General features: G+C 45.7%; 1 protein-coding gene across 1 annotated transcript in view; it reads right to left on the bottom strand.

Moving 5' to 3' along the window:
- The window catches only part of RAD21L1 (RAD21 cohesin complex component like 1), a 1,288,752-nt gene that overhangs the window by 515,775 nt on the left and 750,434 nt on the right, over positions 1 to 22,543 (bottom strand). Inside the window, exon 8 of the mRNA XM_085619570.1 lies at positions 9,428 to 9,541. Within this exon, the coding sequence (XP_085475696.1) occupies positions 9,428 to 9,541 (114 nt within the window). The remainder of the gene's footprint in view (positions 1 to 9,427; positions 9,542 to 22,543) is intronic.

The following is a 22,543-nucleotide window of genomic DNA, read 5'->3' as shown; positions in this document are numbered from 1 at the left end:
TACAGCTGAACTAGGGGGTACAGTTGCCTTAGGGGCAATGGTGGCTGGGGGCTTATCCTTTTTGGTGCACTCACTAAACCAATGTGAGTTGGACTTACAATAGTTGCACCATGGTTTCTTTTGGCCATCTTTCTTTTTATCCTTTTTGGGACCACCCTCCCCCTGAGCCTTTTGGGGGCCTGGTGAAGACTTCTGGTCTTTTTTGTTTCTGATCATTACCCTTCTGGTCTGCCTTTTTCTGATCACCGCCCTGGTTCTGGTTTTTCTGCTTAACTCTAGTCCTGACCCATCTATCTGCCTTCTTTCCCAATTCTTGGGGAGAAGTCAGATCAGAATCAATCAGGTGATGATGCAGTAGCTGGTTTTGACAGCTATTAAGGATTTGTTCTCTCATGATCAAATTATGCAATCCTGTATAGTCCTTAACCTTCCTTCCCACTAGCCAGCCTTCCAGAGCCTTAGTGGCACAATCTACAAAGTCAGTCCAGTCCTGAGTCTGTCTTCTGGGTATCCCTGAACAACAACCTGTATTGTTCAGTGGTTAGGCCAAACCCATCAATTAGAGCATTCTTCAGGACAGTGTAATTATCTGCATCCTCATCACTAACTGTGAGGAGCTTGTCTCTACCTTTCTCAGAGAAGGAGAGTCACAAGATAGCTGCCCACTGACTTTGGGGTACCTGCTGTACTTTGCAAGCTCTCTCCAAAGCAGTTATCCATTTGTGGATGTCATCCCCACACTTGTAGGGAGGGACAATCTTGCTCATATTTCTATTATCATAGGTCCTGTCTCTATTCTTAGGGATACTGCTGCCACCAGTGCAGTAGTAATAACTTTATTCGATTGTAATCTTTACAATCATAAAAGCACAATTAATAAACATACATTCAGTAAACAAATTTCATAAACAATTTAAAAACAAGCTAGCCAGTTCATTTGTGAGACAGGCAGATTATGTAAACATTATAAACAAGAGAACAGGCAGGATAAACAAGTTAAGAATATAAATAATTATACAAAGTTAAAAAGATTAAAAAGTACAACGATAATAGCAGCATAGTTATCCCTCCATACTTTTCCTGAAGATGATAGCTAATTTCAAAAAACTGCATACATATAGAGTGCAGTCACAATTCAGGAGTTGAAGGAAATAAAGTGCTGGTTTAATCTGTGTGAATTTTAGTTTTTTTAAGCAAGGCTTTAAATATAGCCTCCGAGGTACTGAGTAATAAGGACAAATGAATAAAAAGGGCGCCAAATCTTGCTGCCACCAGTGGGTTCTAACCCACTTAACTTTTGCTCTCTAGCCAGAGCAAGCTTCTCCTTGGCAAGGGCAAGTTCTTCCCTCTCAATCCTTAGATTAGCTTCCCTCATTCTGGCTTCATGCTCCTTTCTCTGGGGGGAAGTCATTCCCCTGTGAGAAGAGGCATTAGAGATGCTAGAGACATGGGAGTGGATGGATTCCCTTGAAGGGGATCTGTCTCTCCTGCTTCTCTGGTTAAGCCCACTTGGGGGTGGTCTGTATGGGGGGACCCCATGCAGACTCCCTTGTAAGCTTAAGTTAGCCTGGCTAAGTCTTCTAACTCTGACCTGGCTGTCTACCTCCTCATCTGAAGTCCCATCTGACTCATCTGTAGCGGGTAGACCCTCCCCTGTACCTAGGGTACCTGCCTGGGAGGCCCTAAGAGCATCATACTCCTCTAGGATCTCTACTAGCTGAAGGAGGGTAGGGTTTGCACCCTGTTTTAACTTTCTGGAGGTACACAATTGTCTCATCTCCTGAAAAGTTAGGGTATCATATCTAGAGGGGATCTTTCTAAGACCTGCCCCTCCTGAGAGAGAATCTACTAGATCTCCTCCCAGAGACATGATCTAGTGAGGGTGTGGTGTGTGCACCTACCTACACTAGTTGTATCTACTAAACCTCTCTAGTAGTTGTAGTCAGGGTGTGCTAGGCCCTTCAACCTACAACAACTAAGTCCCGTAGGACTTATGTATTTATAATCTATGTTATATGTACCTAAACAATATCTGTGTGATCTTTCAATTTAGTATCTCAAGATTACAATGGTATTACAACAGCAAGCTCAGATCCCAACCGTAGTTCTAGTGTACACCTTATATCAGTCCAAACAACCCTTATGGTGATTGGTTGTAAAGTCAACCTTATAGACCAGCTATCCTAGTGGTAGCATGGACAAGAGCAGTCTTAGGCTAAACTCTGTATGGCATGTGAAGAGAGCGGTTATACCATTTGTAATCCCTTGAATACCAAATGAAAGGACACCACAACAGATATATATATATAAAATAAAGTGTATTTATTCTAGTCAAACCCTCAGCACTCTTTATGAGATTCGAGGTAAGTACAACACAGTCTTATTCAAGCATACATTAAGTCAGACAGGTAAGTAATACAGTTAGGCCCTAGGGGCCACGCAAACCATATACTAAAGAAGTGGTATAAGGACCACTGTCACGGAAATAGGATAGGCCTAGGCCTAGGGAATCGCTGGGGCTACACTACACTACCCAAGGTTAGGAAGTGGGAGGCCCACGGGATTCAGGTGCAGAGTGGAAACACTCACGCGTAATGCGTATAATCGATAGAAATAGTATAGTTCTGAAATAAGCAGTTTTAGGACACTTCTGGTATAGCTAGAAAGTCGAGATTCGGAAACTAGACCCTAGGATAGTCAATACCCTTGTGAGCACCGAAGTACCCAAGTTACCTAGCCCACGAGCTGCGGGTGCATAGGTGTGAACTTGCGTCGGGTTTCGTCGTGGACTTCTATGGATGCCTGAAGGAAAGTTGCTGACAGGCAGTCAGTGAAGAGTGTCCAGTGGATCCCAAGGCCGGGATCAAGAAGGAAGGATACCTGCAAGCAGAAGGGACAGAGTCTGGGTCACTAGCCAGTGACCACGTGGAACCAGGAAGGAACCAGGCGATGTCGGGAGATTGCAGGCGAAGAGGTGAAGCTTGTCGCAGCAGCCACGGGTACCAGGAGACGTCGAGGACGACCAGGAGGCGAGCTGTCCCACGAAGGCTCTTGCTGTCGGCAGCGTCGAAGTCGAACTAGGACTCACCAAGCCTTGGCAAGCGGAACCCAGGAAGAATGGAGGACTTGCTTCTGGTGCAGACCAGGAAGGTCTGGGGTGCTTCTCTTTTGCAGAGGAGCAGGAGCCAGTCTGGAGGAGCCAAACCAGCAGCGGAAAATCAAAGGTGTGTCGTCGCAAAGGCCGCTAGCCAACGGGCAAGCAACCGGACAGACGCGGCAAGCAGGAAAATGCAGAAGGGCCCCACGCATGACTCGTGGAGTGTGGGGGGCTGATCTTCGGTGCAGATGGTGCTTGGTGTTGGAGCTTCTCAATCCCCGGTGCACAACTTCGAGGGTGCCTCAGAAGCTGCGCTGGAAGATACTCGCCACTTTTCCCAGATAGCCGGTCCCACGTCTCTCGTCGCCTCCACGGATCTCAGCTCGGCTGTGGATGTGGATCAGGGTCGGAGAAGTCTGGAAGTCAGGGCTCTGGTCAGGCTCTGCAGTCGGTCCCACGTAGAACTTCAGCAAAACAAAGGGTAAGTCTCCTGATGGTGCCTGTTTGCACAGGGTAGCCACTCCTTGGCCACAAGGGAGATTCTTCAGTCTTCTTCTTTCGTAGAATTTCGAAGGTCCAGAGTTTCTGTTCAAGTTGCAGGTTCAGGATAATCTAAACTCCTGGGGCCCAGCTACCACACTTATACTAATCTGGGGCACAGGGTTACCTGCTAGGTCACGCCTTATGGGTGGGACCTGGCAGGGGGGTGGTTACACCCCCTTCCCTTTGCCCAGATTCGCGCCAGGACTGGGGCTGGAGTGCCCCAGCACCGGTTTGAACTGGACTATGCATGGGACACCTTGTGTGCCCCAGGCAGTGTCGTTTCTTTCATCCCTCCCTGCCCCAATTCACTAAGGCCTGTCTGGGGTGGTGCTCGCACCTCCCAAGGCAGGAAACCTATTGTCCAAACCTCCCTTGCCGGGATCACTCCCAGCAGCAGGAGGTCAGACTTGTGTCGTGGCAGCAGCATCCATTTTGTGATGCTGGGGCTCTGGTTAACTTTAACCGGGTAAGTAGGTTTCAACATGTCCTCTCCCTCTAGAAGGGAGGGATAATATCCTCATCACCAGAAATGGGATGGGGGTATTATTCCAAATTGTTAGACACCTTACACGACATGTTTTGATAAAGCCAAACCATAGTTACCATAAACGTTTAAGATTATAAGGCACTTTAAGAGTATATGGTAGGCTATATCATAGAACAGCTATAAGGACATGGTTCCGAAAGCTGCAGACAGGCTCAGCTCATGCTAGAGCACCATCTCACATGTTACCAAGCACTCTGCCTCCAAGATTGTTAAGGCCTGCCATAGGAGTGGCTGATAGGTACACATGTGTCTATATATAAGGTAGGTATAGGAATACTACACCTAAGCAATGGGTGATTACACGACCTTGCCCCAGCTGAGTGATCAGCCAGTTGTGTCATAATGGAAGGCCAGGCCAGGGGTGGCATAATACATGCTGCAGCCCTTGGTAGACCTAGGGTACACCTATGCCCTGGGTACCTAAGGTACACTGTACAGGGGCCAATAAGGTGATCCTATCCAAATGGGTTATGCACCTAAAGTACATAGTATTAATTTAGAGAGAGAACAGCAGGGCGGTGGGTCAGATTAGCAGGCCCACAGCCAAATCCAAGTCGAAAACCAGTAAAGCAAAAGCAAAAAGTGGGGGTGAACATAGAAAGCAGACCCTACTCTCCTACAAACAGTCTAGCAATTATGGGCCTTGGACGCCCTCCAGGGACCCTGTAGGCCCTCTCAATGGAAAAATAGCTAGAGAGGCGCTTAGGTTGGAGTTTTATGATCACCAGGTCCTCCACAAAAAGATCCACGGTTTGCCCCTCTGATCTTTCAGGAACTCCCAGGATACGGATGTTGTTCCGCCTTGCCCTCCCTTCATAATCATCCAGGAGCTCCTCCATTCTTTTCAGCTGACCCTGGAGCTGGGTTACTTGTTGTTGTAGAGTAGGTGTCTAACACAAGGGCTTTCATTGTAGTTTCTACGTCTGACTCTAGAGTCCATTTTCTTTAGATCCGCCCTCAAGAGAGTCAACTCTATGTTCACAGAGTTGATTTGAGTCTACAGAGAGGTTCGAACACCTGCTATAGCATCCATGACGTCTTCGAGAGTGAGGGTCTTGGTTTAAGGGCGAGGCTGTGACATTTTGGGGTCTTCTCCTGTCGTTACATCGGCATCATCTCCGTGCTTGGACAAGGCAAACTTCGCCAGCTGTTTCTGGGATTTAAGACCTTTGTTGGTGGCCATCTTTGGTGTGCAGGAGACATGGGAGGACACGGATGTGGAGGGACTCACCTGTAGTTGCCACCGCCTTCGCGGAGGAAGAGGGCTGTCCTTCGCTGGCCTTTCGGCATTCCAGGTGAGTCTGCTAGATTAAGGAGGAGAGTGATCGACCCCCGGCAGCAGGATGAGTCCGTCTCACTCGGAGCTCTCTGTATGTGGCCTGTAAGCAGTGGTGGGAGGTTTTGTACTTGGCAAGCAAGATGTAGGGCACTTCAGGGGTCAGTCGTGTAGGAGGAGGCCTCCTTATTCCCACTCAGTGTGTGCTGAAGTCTGGCAATTTACGGCATACTACAGTCCTCCCTCGGTGGTGCCAGATCCAGGGGATCTTGAGTGGGTCAAAAGTTGCCTTGGGCCTGTGTGGTAAGGTGTAGCTGCAGCCACAGTCTAGAGGGGGGGGGGAGAGGCTAGTGGTCCGTTGCCAAGCGTATTACCCGAATCGGCCTTGGTTCGGGGATGTCCACCCAGCCTGTGGTGTATCCGTCGGTAGGCCTCAGAGCAGAGGCCTCAATTTCTAGGGCCGCTCGATGCCCGCGCACTCCCCCGCAGGCATCGTGTTATGGAGCTTTCAAATAGAGCGTGCAGTGCGGTGGGCTCAATGTCAGCAGCACTCGGTGCGGTGGCCCTGCTCTGTCCACAACCACCCCACTGATCCAAAAAGCAGGGAGGAGCGGTCAGCCCACAGCGGCCCCCCGAGCAGACCCCAAAGCCGGGGCCTCAATTTTCACCTGGCCGCTCGGCTCTCCTCAGTCCTCACAGGAAACTGTGCTCGGATTTCACTGCCTCTCCAAAACCGCCCAGAGGTCTCAAGCTGGTACCGCAGCTTGAATCTACAGCTACCGTTTCCTCCAGGGCAGCTCTGCTGGGGTTTACTGTCGCCGTCTGCAACGTTTTCTTCTCAGGCTGCCATTTTGGAGTGTTCCGGGCGTCCAGAGTCAGCCGCTCTCTTTGGCCTCAGTGTAGGCGCTGCTCGATCTTTGAGCAGCGCGCGTTTGCTGGATCGGATTAGGAGGAGATTCCTGACATAGGAGGGGAATCATACCTCGTAGCAGACGGAGAAATTTGCGGATAATACGGCGAGGGCTGCTGAGCCACCTCAAAGAGCGTCCATTCCCGGCGGTTGCTAGCCACGCCCCTCAAGGAATGCATTTCTGATAGAACCTGTCAACACCAGTAAATAAATAATCTCACTTGACAGTAAGAAGTTAAAGATGTAGAGATGAAAAACAGTAAATCCAAAGTGAAACTTCACTGAAAAAACAGAGGTGTGAAACCACTCGTGTTTAGGGATCCTTCTCTCCAAAAGTAAAAAAAGAACTGACTTTGGGAGACAACAGACAGTACAATGCTTCATCGGCTGTGACAAGTCACAGGTGTCTTAAAGAGATAGGAATCTATTTCACAGCTTTTCCATGTAAATCCCATAGGTCTGCACTTATCCCTCAATGGCAAAAATGTTTAACATTTTGCATGTGAATTGTCATTTATAGGGTTTTGAAGGGCACTGCTCATCATATTGACAATACCCCCATTTGTACATATATGGTCAAATATTTAAAGAGTTGCAGGGTTCTAACACAACAGGGAATTACTCTAACGTTTATGACTTCAATGAAGATCCTACTATGTAGAAGTTACTCAGACATAAAAAAGGCAACGAAGGAACAAAGAAAGACATTTCTTTTCACGATTATATGTTTGTGACACGTGGTGGGACTAGGGTGGATTTCAATCTTCCAATCTTGGTGCATGCATTTAATTTAATTGGTTAAGTGGCAAAACTAATCCATCCTCGAAACCCGTATCAGACAGAATATACAAGAAAGGACAACAAATTAGCACCAAATGTTCTATCTGTGCAGACAGAGCTTTCACTTTCTGAAGGGCTTGTTGCGTAAACTATGACTCTGGAGTAGTTCTACAGGATTTGCTTTTCCACCCACGGATGACAAGAAAACTAATTTCAATGAACCAACGCTGAATATGAACGACAGCTTACTGTAGCCAGCAGAACCCTATCCAATACACTGTGGAAATACATTTATTGCTTTTGGTTTACTAACAATCCCTATAAAGGGATCAGGGGCACTTGGTAACAAACCTATTTCATTGTTCACAATATCACACACAGCACTAAGAAGAATAGTGCCATTATATAAAAGCATTTATTATGACAGGAATAACCGGTTTCTCAATACTTCTAAAACAACTACACAGCAAAGAAGGCACATTGTGAACAATGAAAATTAAATGAACATTTCTAACAGTTAAAATGTCATCTAAAACTTAACACCCTAAAACCTACTTCTGTGCACCACACACTATGTATGAAAAGCAGAGCAGTCTAAAGTTTTCTTAGGGAGAGTTAGACGCACTGCATACCTTATTGACAGCAAAGGCTGTTATCAGTGGAGATATTTAAGCAGTGTTTCCTGCGAAGGGCATAAACGTGCTGCGGTAGAAGCCTTCCTCCAGGACTTGCCTTTATCAGCACTGAGCATGATGTAGTTGCACTTGAAGTGCGCCGGAAGTAGGCGAGACCGTTTTCTGGCAGAACCTCAGTCGATAATATGGGTGAAAGAACTCTCAATTAAGTGGTTAAGTGGCAGTCCTTATACACTAAATTTCAGACATTGGAATTTCTGGCATACAATTCAGACTACACTAGTTTGACTATATGTCTGTACTTGTTCTTATCTGACCTGGACATGGTGATAAGTAGACACTTGACCCAGACTGACGTATCAGGTGTTACACCTATGTCATCAGTCTCACATCCTGACACTTTCACATTTCTTTGAATTCAGAAAGATACGGTCAGATGACATCTGCGTCAAATGGCAAACATGACAATGATTCTGCCAAAATTGAGAAAGATGCATACCTTCATGATCTAAAATGGCGACCTCCATGATCTACAATGGTGACGGGGCCTACCTAAAATAGTCATATTAGTCAGACCTTAGGGGCTTTACGTCAGACAGTCCTCTAGTTAGCCCTCAACCCCAGTCCCCACTGGGCCTACATAGCTCCATAGCTTCCCATTCAAAGCAACAGGCTTCTGGTACGAAGAGTCACACATCTGCCAGCACTGCTTATGTCAGTGGAAGACACTGCCCCCTCTGCTGTGTGCCATCAGCTCTCAGGCTTATAGAATGCACCAATACTCTTTACTCCATGCACCACAAAAGTCTAGCTAACAAGAAGGCTGGAACCTTCCATGCCTCATCTCTGCTGTTCCTGTTTCTCCAGCTCCTGCATTCCTTGCTTCCTAAGCCCTGTCTCCAGACCCCAATGCTCAATATGAAGTAATAGATGGCCATTGGAGGCCGAATTAAAACAATCTTCATGCAAAACACATTGAAGGATGAATCTAAATGAATCATTCCACATCAATGCACCGCAACCAACAAATGACAGAAAAAATCACATGCTCAACTGGTAAAGTCATGTAAGTGAGCACTACATTATCCCTTATTGCAAGGGATCTAAAATTGGCTACAGGTGTAGCCCTAGCGCAGGAATATTCAAGAATAAGAATGATGCCCATTAATCAAACCCACCTTCGACCAGCTCCCCCTAAGAGAGGTGACAAGAACTTAAGCCAGCTTTGACGCACTGGACAACTTTCCATGGAGCAGTTGTAAATGACAGAAAAATGTTGAAACACTTTTCTAATGCCCAAATGGCTTTTCAGTCACAGGTTATTACTTTGCTAAGTTTTAAGTACAAAGCAGTAAGTAACAAACTTGAAACTACTGTTTTGTGTGGGACCCAATTACTAAAATATAATTTGCTGCCTGACACATTTGAAAGGACTTGGTAGTTAAAACAGACAATTGAATCACTAGCGGTTAGGATGCCCTGGATATTTTTTTTTATTTTAACAAATGCCTTTTCCAAGGGTAAGAATGTAAGGAAGCCAGAGAATGAAATATACGGTGGGTGCTTCATTAGTAGTAAGGTATGATACTGAATCTCTGGGGGTATAAATGCAGTGTGTCACTAACATATCTAAACTTACCAGTAGTATTAATAGGCTCAAGTGCAAATCCATCTTCTTCATTTGGAAGCAGAGTTGTTTCGTTTAACATTGTTGTTTTTTCTGCTGAAGCAGCAGGTGCAAGGACTTCTGATTCTGCATTCAAACACCAGATCAAAATTAACAAAGGTAAAATTTTATTCCCACCACATATATAAATGTCCAAACATAAAACATGATAAATGAGGCAGATTTTACATTACACTTGTGAATGAGGAGATTAGCACACAGGGATTTAAATTCCGGGCATATTTGTCGTACAACCATCTTTAATCAGTCATCTAGCATAAGTGACACATGTATGCAGGCACTCAACTAGCAAAACTCCTAAACAGAGACTTTTAGCTATTCATTTTAACTTTTGATGTAAAAAGGTAAAGTTACAATTGTGGTGAGTTATCTGTTCTTAGACTTAGGCTATTTGCCATTGCCAACCAACACCCTGCTTTATGTAGGACACGACCATCCCTTCTAACCTCTGAATCCAGACAGTATTGTTTGGCAAAGGTGTGAAGGGAGGTTCTTGTCACCACCAGACAGATCTCAGCCATGGGTATACCCCTTGACATAACTTTGGTGGAATACTTCGCCCTGGTGGAATGGGCTAAGATCCCCCCCTGGCAGTTGCTTCTTCGTATGGGCATAGCATTTCCTGATGCACAAGACTTTCCAGCAGGTCAATGTTGTTTTTGGACAGTCTTGCCATTCTTTCTGCCCATGAACTCCACAGAACTCTAGTCATCAGACCAGACTTCTTTCCTAAGATCAATGTAAAAACTGCACTCCCTTCTGTGTCCAGCCAGTGTAGTCTCGCCTACTCTTTGGTGTTGATACAGTAGAGGGTAAAAAGTGGGAAGGATAATATCTTGCCCTATACAGAAAAGGTTAACACCTTTAGTTCATACAATAAACGTGTACGGGAAGGACAAAAGTGGGGTACTGAGACTTGGGCATGTTAATGCAATAGCCCAGTCTGAACAGCAGGAATGCTGTTGCCCGCAGGTGATGCAATACTCTGCGACAAACCAGCTTTGAGCAGCCAGTCATCCAGATAAGATAATATACATCCCCAAATCTACGGAGATGGGCCACGATCACTGCCACAACCGATTTGATTATTCAAAGAGCCGATGTCAAACCCAATGGGAAAGAGCACAAACCTGTAGTCAACAAACTGAATCATGAAAAGCAGATGCCTCTTGTGCGACTGCGGGACAGGCATGTGCAAATATATACCTTGCAAGAAGAGGTAACCCATCCAGTCTCCTGCTTCCAGCACCAAAAGAACCAGAGCCTTGAACTTAGACTGTTGATCAAGGTACACGAGGATACGATCTAGGATTGGAGAAATAGCACTGTTCTTAGGAGCCACTAGTACTGAGTAGCACCCCTCTTCAATTTTGTGCAATGGCACCATTTCTACCACAAGTTTCTAATGAAGAGCTGCCACTTCCTGCTGCTAGATCGGATGGTGGTCCTCCAACTGAAGGTACTGCTGTGGGGGAGGAGAGTTGGGCGACAGAGGGGGTGCTTAAGTGGAAGAGTACGGCATAGGGGTGCTTTAGTGGAAGAGTATGGCATACCCCTATCTACAATTTGAATGACGCATTGGTCTAATGTAACAGCCTTACAGGCATGTTGAAACAAGAAGACCTGTCCTCCCACAGGTTGCCCATGCTGCTGCGGGGACAAACTAAATTGGCATTCTGGGTAGCGCGTGACAAGAGGAAGTGGAGGGATCTTCGGTCTGATGACCCTTACCCTTGCCCCTATATTTTCGCAAGAGCTGGTTCTGTTATGGGAAGGCTATAAGGGCTGATGCTGGTGAAAATTAAACTCCCCAAAATTAATAGTAATTCTTTACTTGAGATTTTATGCTAACAGATCGAACTGTGACTCTGCCTCCCTTTAAGTGTTCAAAAACAGAATCAGTTTTGTCCCTAAAACCCCAGCCTCCAAATGCCATGTCTCTCAAGGTGAACTATCTCTGGAGAAGCCAGTTGACTGTAATCATGTAGGTCTCCTCAGAGCTACAGAAAACACCCTGGCCATGGGAACAGAAGTAAAAGTTACTTACCTTTGGTAACGTAATATCAGGTAGAGACACAGTCTAGCCACAGATTCATTAACTTTTGAATTCTGCCCAAGTGCGAGTCTGGATCTGGAAGTGTTTCAGTAGTATCTCTGCGTGCCGGGGGTCGGCGTCGTACGGCTCTGTGAGGACGTTGACTCCGGTCATGACGTCAGTGGAGCCATATAAGTCACCTCCAGCGCGCAGAAGTCAGTTTATTTCCTGAAACCTTCTGCACCAGAACGCAGAGCCACTATAGCAATTGGTTGTGGAAACAGTGCGCCAAAAAGATCAAAACTCTTTGAAACATTAATAAAGACGAAACAACAAATGGTGTGTTAATCCCAAACTAACACTTTCAAAGGAAGAACAAATAAATCAATATTGCCTACTGGTGCTAATCCAGTGTGAAAGAGAAAACACCCCTCACCCTACCGACCACACACATTTAGAAGTGGATGGCATGGCAACCTCTAGACCAGTGATACTCAAAGTACAGCTCGGGGCCTCTTGCGGCCTCTTGACCTATACATGCAGCCCCCCTAGTGAACAGCAGTACCAGCTGCTGTTTAGTTGCTGAGCACTAATGTTAAGAACAAATTGTTAAATAAACGGGCAAGCATTGATTAACTGGCAAATTAATGCTTGTCCATTTATGTAACATTTTTAGACCTCCTAACACAATCCCTGACCCAATGCCGCCACCCTACTGGAATCAGGGCGGCCCTCGGTCACCACAGACTGTACTTTGTGGCCCCATGGCAAATATTTGTGAGTACCCATGATCTAGACAAAACCTATATGGCCAGGCCAAGTGGTCTGTTCAGTCCCAACATAAGTTGAGATAGTGATCGCCGGTATATAAAACTAGTACTGATAAAGGGTATAACCCTTACCTCATAGGTTGTTCGCAGAGTGGGGAGGATAGGCAAAGAGTAAATTAATCTGCGGCTAGACTGTGTCTCTTATTACGTTACAAAAGGTAAGTAACTTTTACATCTGACAGAGACATCTAGCCGCAGATTCCTTAACTTTTGAATTAAATACCATAGCTATATCCCCCTGGAGGAAGGTCTGCAAACTAATCCTTCTGAAGTTCTCAAAAAGAACCAGCCGGTCATATCTAACAACCGACCAAATGAACGTAGTAGGAATAGCAGAACAAGAGCTTAGCTCTTAAATAAAACCCTAATCACTGTCAAAGAACATATAAACAATAAACCTACAGATACGAAAAGAAAGAAGAAAAGAAAATCGGGCCTTCAGGATAAAAGATGGGGTGGGGGAACCCCTAAACAACCATATGAAAGTTATCAGACATTGTCCCCTATCCCCAAAAGGGAAAGAAAATTTGATGATCATAAAGGACCAAATGCATGCCAAAAGCCATGCAATCCGCATTCTTCATGACAAAGAAAATCAGAGAAAGAACTGTCCTGATAAAATCCCAAAGAAGGACTCTAGGAATCTATTTCCCACAAGGAAAGACTAACAAAAACACCTCCTTTGTATAAAATATTTCGTTTGGACAAAATGAGCATTCATATTCATCAAATACGCCAATTGTATAACATCTTGCCACAAAGATATATATATATATTGACATAAATAAATATACAAACATAAATGTGTCACCAGAAACTCCGATTGGCCTGGAAATCCACAGAATTTCACTGTCCAATAACTACTGCCATACCGCATGAACGTACAAAGCTTGTCCTCATACTATAAAGTAAATAAAATCCTCCTATTATAAAAGTGCCTCCCAAGACTTTTATAGATGATTGGCTGTTTCGTCGGAGACCAAAACAGTCTGACATCCTAGAACATATTGTCGGAGGACAAGGAAAACAAGCCATCAAATTTGCATTGGTCTTGGGACAAGCTGGCCCAACAGGTGCATCACCAACCTTTGGCTGACAATTCACAGCACCACAATATGAAGCAGGGATAGGAATTGCCTGCAGTTGAGGCAAAATATATGCCTTCACTAAACACTGTTCCTTTGCCCTAAAGGAAGAACTTGCAAGCATATAGCACTCAAATAATGCATGCCTATACTCTGAGCCAGAGCAACGCTTAAACTTGCTGAAGCAACCAATTACTCCAAGAGTAGAACCAAAAAGTCACTATACATCAGCCTACAACTGGCATAAACATACATCTCTAAAAGAACACTGAAGAAAGCCATGCAACTTGCATACTAAACTGATTCGAAGAAGCATGCAACAGATCCGCTTCCATACAGGAAGTCACCTCTCTTAATGATAGCCTCTTGAGTAGAAAGCTCATCCTCAGAGGCCAGGGAACAAAGGGAACCACCTTCAGTCATTTAAATCAATACACAAACAAAAAAGAAAATGGTACAGAGGATATAACCACTGCTCCTCAACGGAGTACACGTGGTAGAACTGAAACGGAAACTGGACATATACAACATTCTAATAAGGCTACTCCTTGACCAACAAAAGCATACATCTCAGGCCTAGGGACAAGCAAAGCAATACAGTGACAGAAATTATAGGACTACGACTCATCAGTTCTCCTTCTCCCATGGAAGCATCTTAATGCCGCATCTGCCTGATCACCAAAGCCGGGCACCATCAAATGGTATGTCGGCCAAAGCCGACTGGACAACTTCCGAAAAGCCTGAAGATGCCAACCAAGCCAGATGCCTTAGTGCCACTGGCGATGCCATGGCCCGGCCCACAAAATCAGTTTTGTCCATGTCACACCTCATGGTAAGCCTAGCCGCCTACTGACCATCTGTAATCAAGTTGCCTATCTCAGCACGGAGGTTATCAGGAAAAAATGGGAGCATGTTCTGTAAAGAATCCCATAAAGCATAGGAAAAACGCCCCAGCTCACAAGACGTGTTGGTCGCTCTCAATGTTGAGCTGGTAATATGTGCTTACTACAAGCATCACGACCCCTAGAATCCTTACCCACCGGAGTCTTAGGAGTAGAATCTACATGCTCAGAAGGCGTTGCAGCCTGAGTCACTAGGCCACGAGTGGAAGGATGTCTATGCAAACAAAATGGGTACCTAGGTGCAGACAAATACCTACGTGCAATATCACGGTCCGAGACCCCCCCCCGACTATGGCTTGGCCCAAGCACCTAACAAAATGCCAAGAGGGCCTCACTATACGGAAGAACAGGCTCTTATCCTGCCTGTCACTGGCAAACGATTTCGAACAAAGGGTCTGTAGACCTCTGCATTGTGGACAGTGACATGCTGAGGAAACTGGCTTCAATTTTAGACTTGTCTGCAAAGGAGGAACTAGCCTCGGTGACAAGACTAGGGGGAGAAATGAACCCAGAGGCGGCAAAGAATCCACCCCACTAGCTTCACCAAGAGCTGTAAACCAGCTCTCCACCTGAAACGCATTGGTGTCAGAATTGGGCTGAAGTCCTGTCCCAGTCGACATTGGTGAACCTCCCAACGCCTCTTCCTGAAAAGGGGCCATAAACTGTACAATCCCCTCAGGTTGCTTGGCCGACTCCCCATCTGATGCCGTATGACACTGAAGCCGCACCATCACAATGCCGACTGAGGCAGGAGAGGCGCCTTCGATCGGCACCACCGACGTCAATGTTGAAGTCGGTTGGTCAATGATCCCAAAGGACCGTTAGCCTGCGCCAAAGCGACATCAGCCTATGTCGACCGGCACCGATGGTCCAAATGTCACAGAGGACAAATACTCCAACAGCAACCCACTCACTTCCTTGGGGCCTAGAGGCACTCTGGAGGGAGATGGAGTCCCAAAGATAATGTGTAAGGAATCATCATAATCCCTCATCTGAGCCATCAACGCCCTGGAAACACGATAAGACACGGTGCGGAGTTGTGAATGGCTTCCTCAGCTGTCAAGAGGGAGGAGCCATGGGAGACCGAGTCCCCACGCGGTGAAGTCAGAGAATGCCATAACTTCAACCGTCCCTTACCTTTCAACTTCTCTGGAGAACGGTGTTCTCCAGCCGCTTTGGCTCCTAGATCAACCCCGCAAATGCTCTTCCCAGGACGGCAAATACCGAGGCTGGGAAGCCTCCGAGGACTACAATACAGGCGCTGCCATCAACTTCAAACACAGCTCCTTCAACAAATTTGGTTTTAGTTTCTGGCAGGAACCAGAATCCTCTGTGTTGTGGTGCTCACCTAAACACAACATACAAATTGTATGCAGGTCCGTCACCGACATATGTCGGCTACAAGACCCACAAGGCTTGAAAACTGTCGATATTATACAAGGGCACACTGCTCTACCAACACCAGGTGTCTAAGTACGTCAAGAAAAAAAGACCCGAGGACCTCTTCTCAGGATCCGCGTTACAGCGCGGAAAAGAAGAAACTGACGTCTGCATGTCTGAGGGGACTTATATGGCTCCACTGACGTCATGACTGGAGTCATCGCAGAGCAATACAACGCCGTCCCCCTGGCGCGCAGAGGTACTACTGAAAAATTTCTGGATCCAGACTGGCACCTGAGGAGAATTCAAAAGTTAAGGAATCTGCGGCTAGATGTCTATCAGCCTAGCTCAAATGACCTGCCTAGAGGCATCCTGGCAATCAAAACCCACCTGCAGCACAGTGGCCCTGAAGATGAGCAGGTAAGCTAGTGACCACCATTCGACCCATGTCTCACAAGGCTGGGAGTAACTTTCCAGGAAACAGGCAGCACATAGAGAGCACAAGGTGCGGTGCATGTTGAAAAGACCTTATTACTCAGGCCCTTCATTTGCTTCAGCTACCAATCTGAGGGGGCTACAGAAAAACCGATTCTGGAGTCTGCTTAGTGCACGAGAAGGCCTGGAAAACTAAACTTTCTTGGGAAAGGTGAGACAAAATAAAAACCTGTTGCCCTGGTGCTGGCCAGATTCATTTCACGATCAGTCTATAGAAACAGTTGTAGGCTTCCACTTTGCTACTAAAACTTGGTCAGTAAAGACTTTTACCAAGATGTTGCCCATTGTTCTCGACAGTAGGCAAGGGAAGTTCGAGGACATTGGCTGCTTTTCTTAGTACCACATTAAACAACACAACCTCGGGGAAACATGGTTCTGAGGAGAAGAAAACAAGTTACTTACCTGTAACTTTAGTTATCCAGTATTGGTATCTTTCATAGATTCACATGCTTAGAATCATCCCCGCCGACGAGGTGGGAGTCTCGCGGTAAAATAAAACATATACATAATAGTCATAAAAACATTATACAATAGGCTACTATGGACAGCAAGGTCACTACATTAGCCTATCTTAGTCCTTTTGTAAAAAGAACCAAATTTGGTACCCAGTCAATCAGGCCGCAGCACCCTCTTAGAACCCTCCACAGAGAGGCAAACCCTCAGATTTTTGTAGCACAAGTGACAATAATATGAACAGGTAATAAGGTAAGCCTCTCCGGGGAGGAGGGTGGGTCGCATGTGAATCTATGAAAGATACCAATACTGGATAACTAAAGTTACAGGTAAGTAACTCATTTTCTTATCCAGTATTGGGGTATAGTGGATGGTGGGTATCATAAGAAAAAACTATAGATACCTTGTTGCACCAATACAGCGATGCAATACAACATTCTAACCCAAAATATGTAGAGAAGTATATATATATATATATATATATATATATATATATAAATATACATACGTAGCGAGTATGAAAGAAACAGAATAAATAATACTCCATGCATATCTGAACATGTAATGAAATATTCACCTCCTTATAGAGGTTTACCTTATTTGAAAAGTTTTCGCAACACTGCTTGACCCACAGCTGATTCAGCCTCTGTCGCCAGATCCAGACAGTAATGCCGTGTAAAAGTGTGCACCATTTTCCAGGTTGCAGCACGGCAAATCTTCTCTATAGACACTCCGGCAAAAAGAGCAGTAGATTAGGACACTGCCCTTGTGGAATGAGCCTTGGGTTTTGCAAAAAAAGTATGTCCAGCTTTATCATGGCAGAATTGGATAGTAGATGCAATCCACCTTGCAATAGTGGATTTCGTAACTGCTGTTCCAGGCTTTTGACCACCATAAGAAATAAACAATTGATCCGACTTTCTGATGGACACAGTACGTGAAATGTAAAATTTCAGACATCTTTTAACATCCAAGGTATGCAAAGTCTTTTCAGCAGAGGAAGGAGGATTGGGAAAGAAAGAACGCAGTATAACCAGGTCATTAAGATGGAAGTAGAGGAAACCTTCAGAGTTAACGTTGGATTAGTTCTGAGGAGGACATAATCATTGGTGAATTTCAAATAAGGTTGTTTGATAGTGAAAGCCTGGATCTCGCTGACCCTCCTAGCAGAGGTGAGAGCCACTAAAAGTGCAGTCTTCCAGGAGAGGTATTTGAGATCAGCCTTGTGAACAGGCTCAAAAGGATGTTTCATGAGTTGTTGTAACACCTGATTAAGCCTACATTCTGGAGGAGGGGCTTTGAGGGGTGGAAAAGTTCGGAATAACCCTTTTAGAAATTGTTTGATCAAGCGATTAGAGCAAAGGGATACAGCTCCTGCAGAACGTCTGTAGGTCGAGATGGCTCCTAAATGCAACTTGACAGAAGTAAACATAAGACCAGACTTAGATAATGAAAGGAGTTGAGGCAGAACTTTATCTGGAGAACATCGTACAGGATGTAAATCTCTGTCAGCACACCAGGCACAGAATGGTTTCCATTTCAAAGCATAAATCTTTAAGGTAGAAGGAGCTCTCGTCCTAGCAAGAATATCTTTACAATCTTGAGGTAGATCTAGCTCCTTGAATTCTGTGAATCCAGAAACCATGCATGAAGATGCAATTGGACTGGATGAAGTATCTGGCCCTTGCTCATCGAAAACAAGGTCGGAACTGCAGGAAGACGGTATGGTCTGCGTTTGGACAGTAGGAGTAGCTCCGTAAACCAATGCTGACGAGGCCACCCCGGAGCAATGAGAATCATGCAACATGGTTCCATCTTGAGCTTGCGTAGAAGTCTTGGGATCAACGGAAAGGGGGGTAATGCGTACGCAAAGATCCCTGTCCATCTCATCATGAAGGCGTTGCCCCACGAGCCCTTCTCCGGTTCCCAACTGGCAAAGAATGGCCACTTCCGATTGTTCTTGGAGACAAAGAGATCCAGATTTGGTTTGCCCCACATCTGAAATATGTGTTCCACGACTGATTGATCCAACTCCCATTCGTGACAGGACTTCGAGGTCCTGCTCAGAGTGTCCGCTAAAGTGTTGTGAACTCCCGGCAAATGCTCCACTTTGATCGTGATATTGTGAGAAAGCAGCCATTCCCAAATGCTTTGAGCTTCTTAAGATAGAATGTGAGAACGGGTACCTCCTTGCTTGTTTAAGTAGTGCATGCAAGTGGTGTTGTCGGTTCTGATAAGAACTGTTGACCCTTGAAGCCTTGGGAGAAAGGACTGCAACGCCAGGAAAGTGGCTTGAAGTTCTAGGAAATTGATATGTATCCGTGCCATCGCAGCGGACCACCTTCCTCTTATACAAAGATCCTGAAGGTGTGCACCCCACCCTTCTAGGGAGGCATCTGTAGTGAGGATGAAGTCCGGTACTGAAGGTAGAAAAGTGAGCCCGATTGAGACATTGTTCGAACGCAGCTACCAGGAAAGCGCTTCTCGCATAACTGGAGTAATTTCCACTAGGTCGTCGAATGACCCCGAGATCTGCAGCCTCTGACTGTCTAGTTCCTCTTGAATCGGCCTCATTCTTAGACGGGTGTGAGTTACTAACAGAATTGCTGATGATAGTATTCCCAGGAATGATTTGATGAGTCTCACAGAAGCGAACCTTCTTTTTAGGAGTTCTGATGCCAAAGAAATGAGACGTGATTGCCTTTCTTTGGACAAGAATGCATTGTCACGGGTAGTATCCAACACTGCCCCTAGAAATTGAATTCTTTGAGACGGGCAAAGAACTGATTTTTGAATGTTCAGGGACAGCCTCAGGGATTGAAATAGCTGTAGGCATGAGGACGTTGCTCGAGAAGCCTGCCGAAAGGAAGGAGCCTTTATTAGCCAATCATCCAGATAAGGGAATAATTGTATGCCTTGAAGTCTGAGGTGAGCTGCCACCGGAGCCAGGAATTTCGTGAAAACTCTCGGGGCTGAGCGCAGGCCGAAGGGAAGGACTTGAATTGGAAATGGGCACCTTCCACAGTAAAACGAAGGAATTTCTGATGCTTGGGGTGAATGGGGATGTGGAAATATGCCTCCTGGAGATCCAATGTTGTCATGAAATCTGCATGGTCCAGAAGCTGAAGGATTTCTTGCAAGGTGACCATGCGAAAGGATTTCTTCTGAAGATATTTGTTCAGCTTTCTTAAATCCAGGATAGATCTCCATTCCCCTGACTTTTTCTTCATTAGAAAAAAGCAGGAATAAAACCCTTTCCCCACTTGAGAGCGAGGCACTCTCTCTATCGCTCCTTTCGAGAGCATGGTTTTTGCTTCCTTCCTGAGAAGAGCAAGATGTGGAGGATGTTTCTTTAAAGGTGGATGAGGAGGGGGGGAATGACAAATTCCAGGGTATGCCCACATTTTAGAATATCCAGGACCCACTAGTCTGTGGTTAGTCTTTTCCAATTGTTGAGATGTCGGGATACATTCGGAATCCTGTAAATAAGGTGTGGCAGATCTGCTGCAGTTGCTAAGAAGTCGTCACTGTTTTCTAGCAGAATCCCTGCCTTGAGGTTGACGTCTTCTATTCTGCTGTCTATAAGCGGCAGTTGGAGGGATTCTGTAGGACTGCTGCTGTTGATAATTATATCTTCCCTGAATGCCTTGGTTTTGGAATCTTTGATAGCCATCACGAAAGGAATACGATCCTCTGCCCCTAGATCCCCGAAAAGGAGTCTTCCTATATTGCAAGGGGCAAGGGCTCTGGCAGTGTCAGTATCTTTTTTGATCTCTTGCAAAGCCTCATCTATGTGTTTTCCAAATAACATATCCCCATCGAATGGCAGGTCCAAAATCTTTGTTTGGACCTCAGGGCGAAAGGTGGTAGATTTCAACCATCCATGACGTCTAAGGACTGCTGCTCCGGCAAGTTGACGAAAGCCCAAGGAGGCTAAATTCATCGAAATATCAATAATTTCCGATGCAGCCCTTTCTCCTTCAAGAAGAATTTTCCTTGCCTCCTGCTTCTTGTCATCAGGTAGGAAATCAAGGTATGGAGAAATGTCTGACCATAGTTGGCGGTCATATCTCCCTAGAATCGCCAAAGAGTTAGTAGCACAAACTGAAGCACCCGCCATGGTGGTGAAACACTTACCAATGTTATCGAGGCGCCTCCCATCCTTATCAGGTGGTGCTGTCACAGGAATGGATGGATTCCGAGACTTACGCTGAGCCGCCTGTGAAATAACGGAATCTGGTCTAGGATGTCCAGACAGGCAAACAGGAGCATCATCCGGTGTTTTGTACTTTTTATCGATTCTAGGGAGAATCGCAGGCACTGAAAATGGAGCTTCAATTATTTTAGTCCCTTCTTCCCAGATATGATCGATTATAGGGATAGAACGCACAGACTTCCTACTTTGGTCCTTAAAATCGCAAAGGAAACAATCCGTTTGCTTCACAGATACAGGAAGATGAAACCTGGTTGCTGCCCTTTCCATAATTGCGTGAAAACCTCTGATATCTTCAGGAGGGGAATCTACTGCCTGAGGAACTGGTGAGGATGGCGTAGGAATCAAATATTCATTCCATTCATCCACAGTCGTGGGTGAGTTCAGTAATTCCCCATCTTTAGCCACAGTATCGCCATCATAATCTTGGACTAAATGTTGCGCAGGTACAACCTCCTGAGGTACATTGAAAGGGGTAGCAGGACTTGCAATCTGCAAAGCCGCAGGCGTAGTGGGTGAGTTGAAACAGGCGCTGTTGGTGGAAAGCGTGTATGATAATCACTCAACATAGCAGTCAGATCCTGCATCAAGGCTATAGGCATCTGCACCATAGGCTCTTGCAGAAATGAAGCCTCTTGAGGACCTCGCAGAGACTCACAAGGCTCATAGTACTCTTCCTCATCGTCATCATCCTGATACTTGATCCGGAGTTGAGAAGGGTTACGTGCTGGGCTAAAAAGTCCATCGTCATCTGACTCCTCCAGATAGTGACTAGGAGGCAAGGGTGAAATATGAGAAACGTCCTGGTAATAGTTTCTTGAAGATGAGAACAACAACAATTTTGATGTTAAAACTGGCGTAATCTGTAAAGATGCAGGCCTTTTACGCCTCAGCGTCGACGAGATATACACAGACGGTGAATCAGTATCAGCAGAGATAGCCATAACAGAAGCTACCGTCGACGTTGTTGGAAAAGCCATCGTTGACGATGTTGTCGTCGAAGTTGCTGCTGTAGTCGACGGCGGACCCGTCAACGGGTGTTGAATCGTCGTCGACGGGGAAGCAGCATCGTCGTCGACCGTCGACGAGAGTTGTAACATCGTCGAAAGCATCGACGGCATGTGTCCTCTCGACGGCGATGATATAATCGTCAACAGTACTGTCGTCGATGAAGCGATCGTCGGCGACGGGATTTTCTTCTTCGACGTTGAGAAATCACTCAACAGCTGAGGAGATTTCATTGTCGACGATGCTTTTTTCGATGTCGACGGGATCTCAGAAAGTGATTTCTGCTATTTTGAGGCAGTTTTCACTGAAATCTTCATCTTTTCAGCAGATTTCACCTCAGAAGAGAATGAAAGCTTCTCTTTTTTAGAGTCACTCAGGGGGGGATCACCAGATCTATCCCTCTTTTTGGCCAGAGGGGTGGACGCCTAAGCACTCACACTGCCATCATCTCCTGAAAAAACATCAGATGTAGCCTTCAACTTCTCCAACCAAACCAGCAATCTTCCCTCTCTGTTTTTCAAAGTCTTGGCAGGGAAGGTTCTACAAATCCTGCAGTCTTTAACCTTGTGTGCTGGGTAAAGAAAAATACATTCCTTGTGGGGATCCTCAAAATGTAGTCTCTTCTTCCCACATGATGAACAAGGCAAAAACAAGCTTTTCTTTGATG

This window comes from Triturus cristatus, chromosome 7, assembly GCF_964204655.1.
Source record: "Triturus cristatus chromosome 7, aTriCri1.1, whole genome shotgun sequence".
Taxonomy (NCBI): domain Eukaryota; kingdom Metazoa; phylum Chordata; class Amphibia; order Caudata; family Salamandridae; genus Triturus; species Triturus cristatus.
Note: the sequence above shows the minus strand (reverse complement) of the source record. Positions and strands in the feature narration are given on the sequence as shown.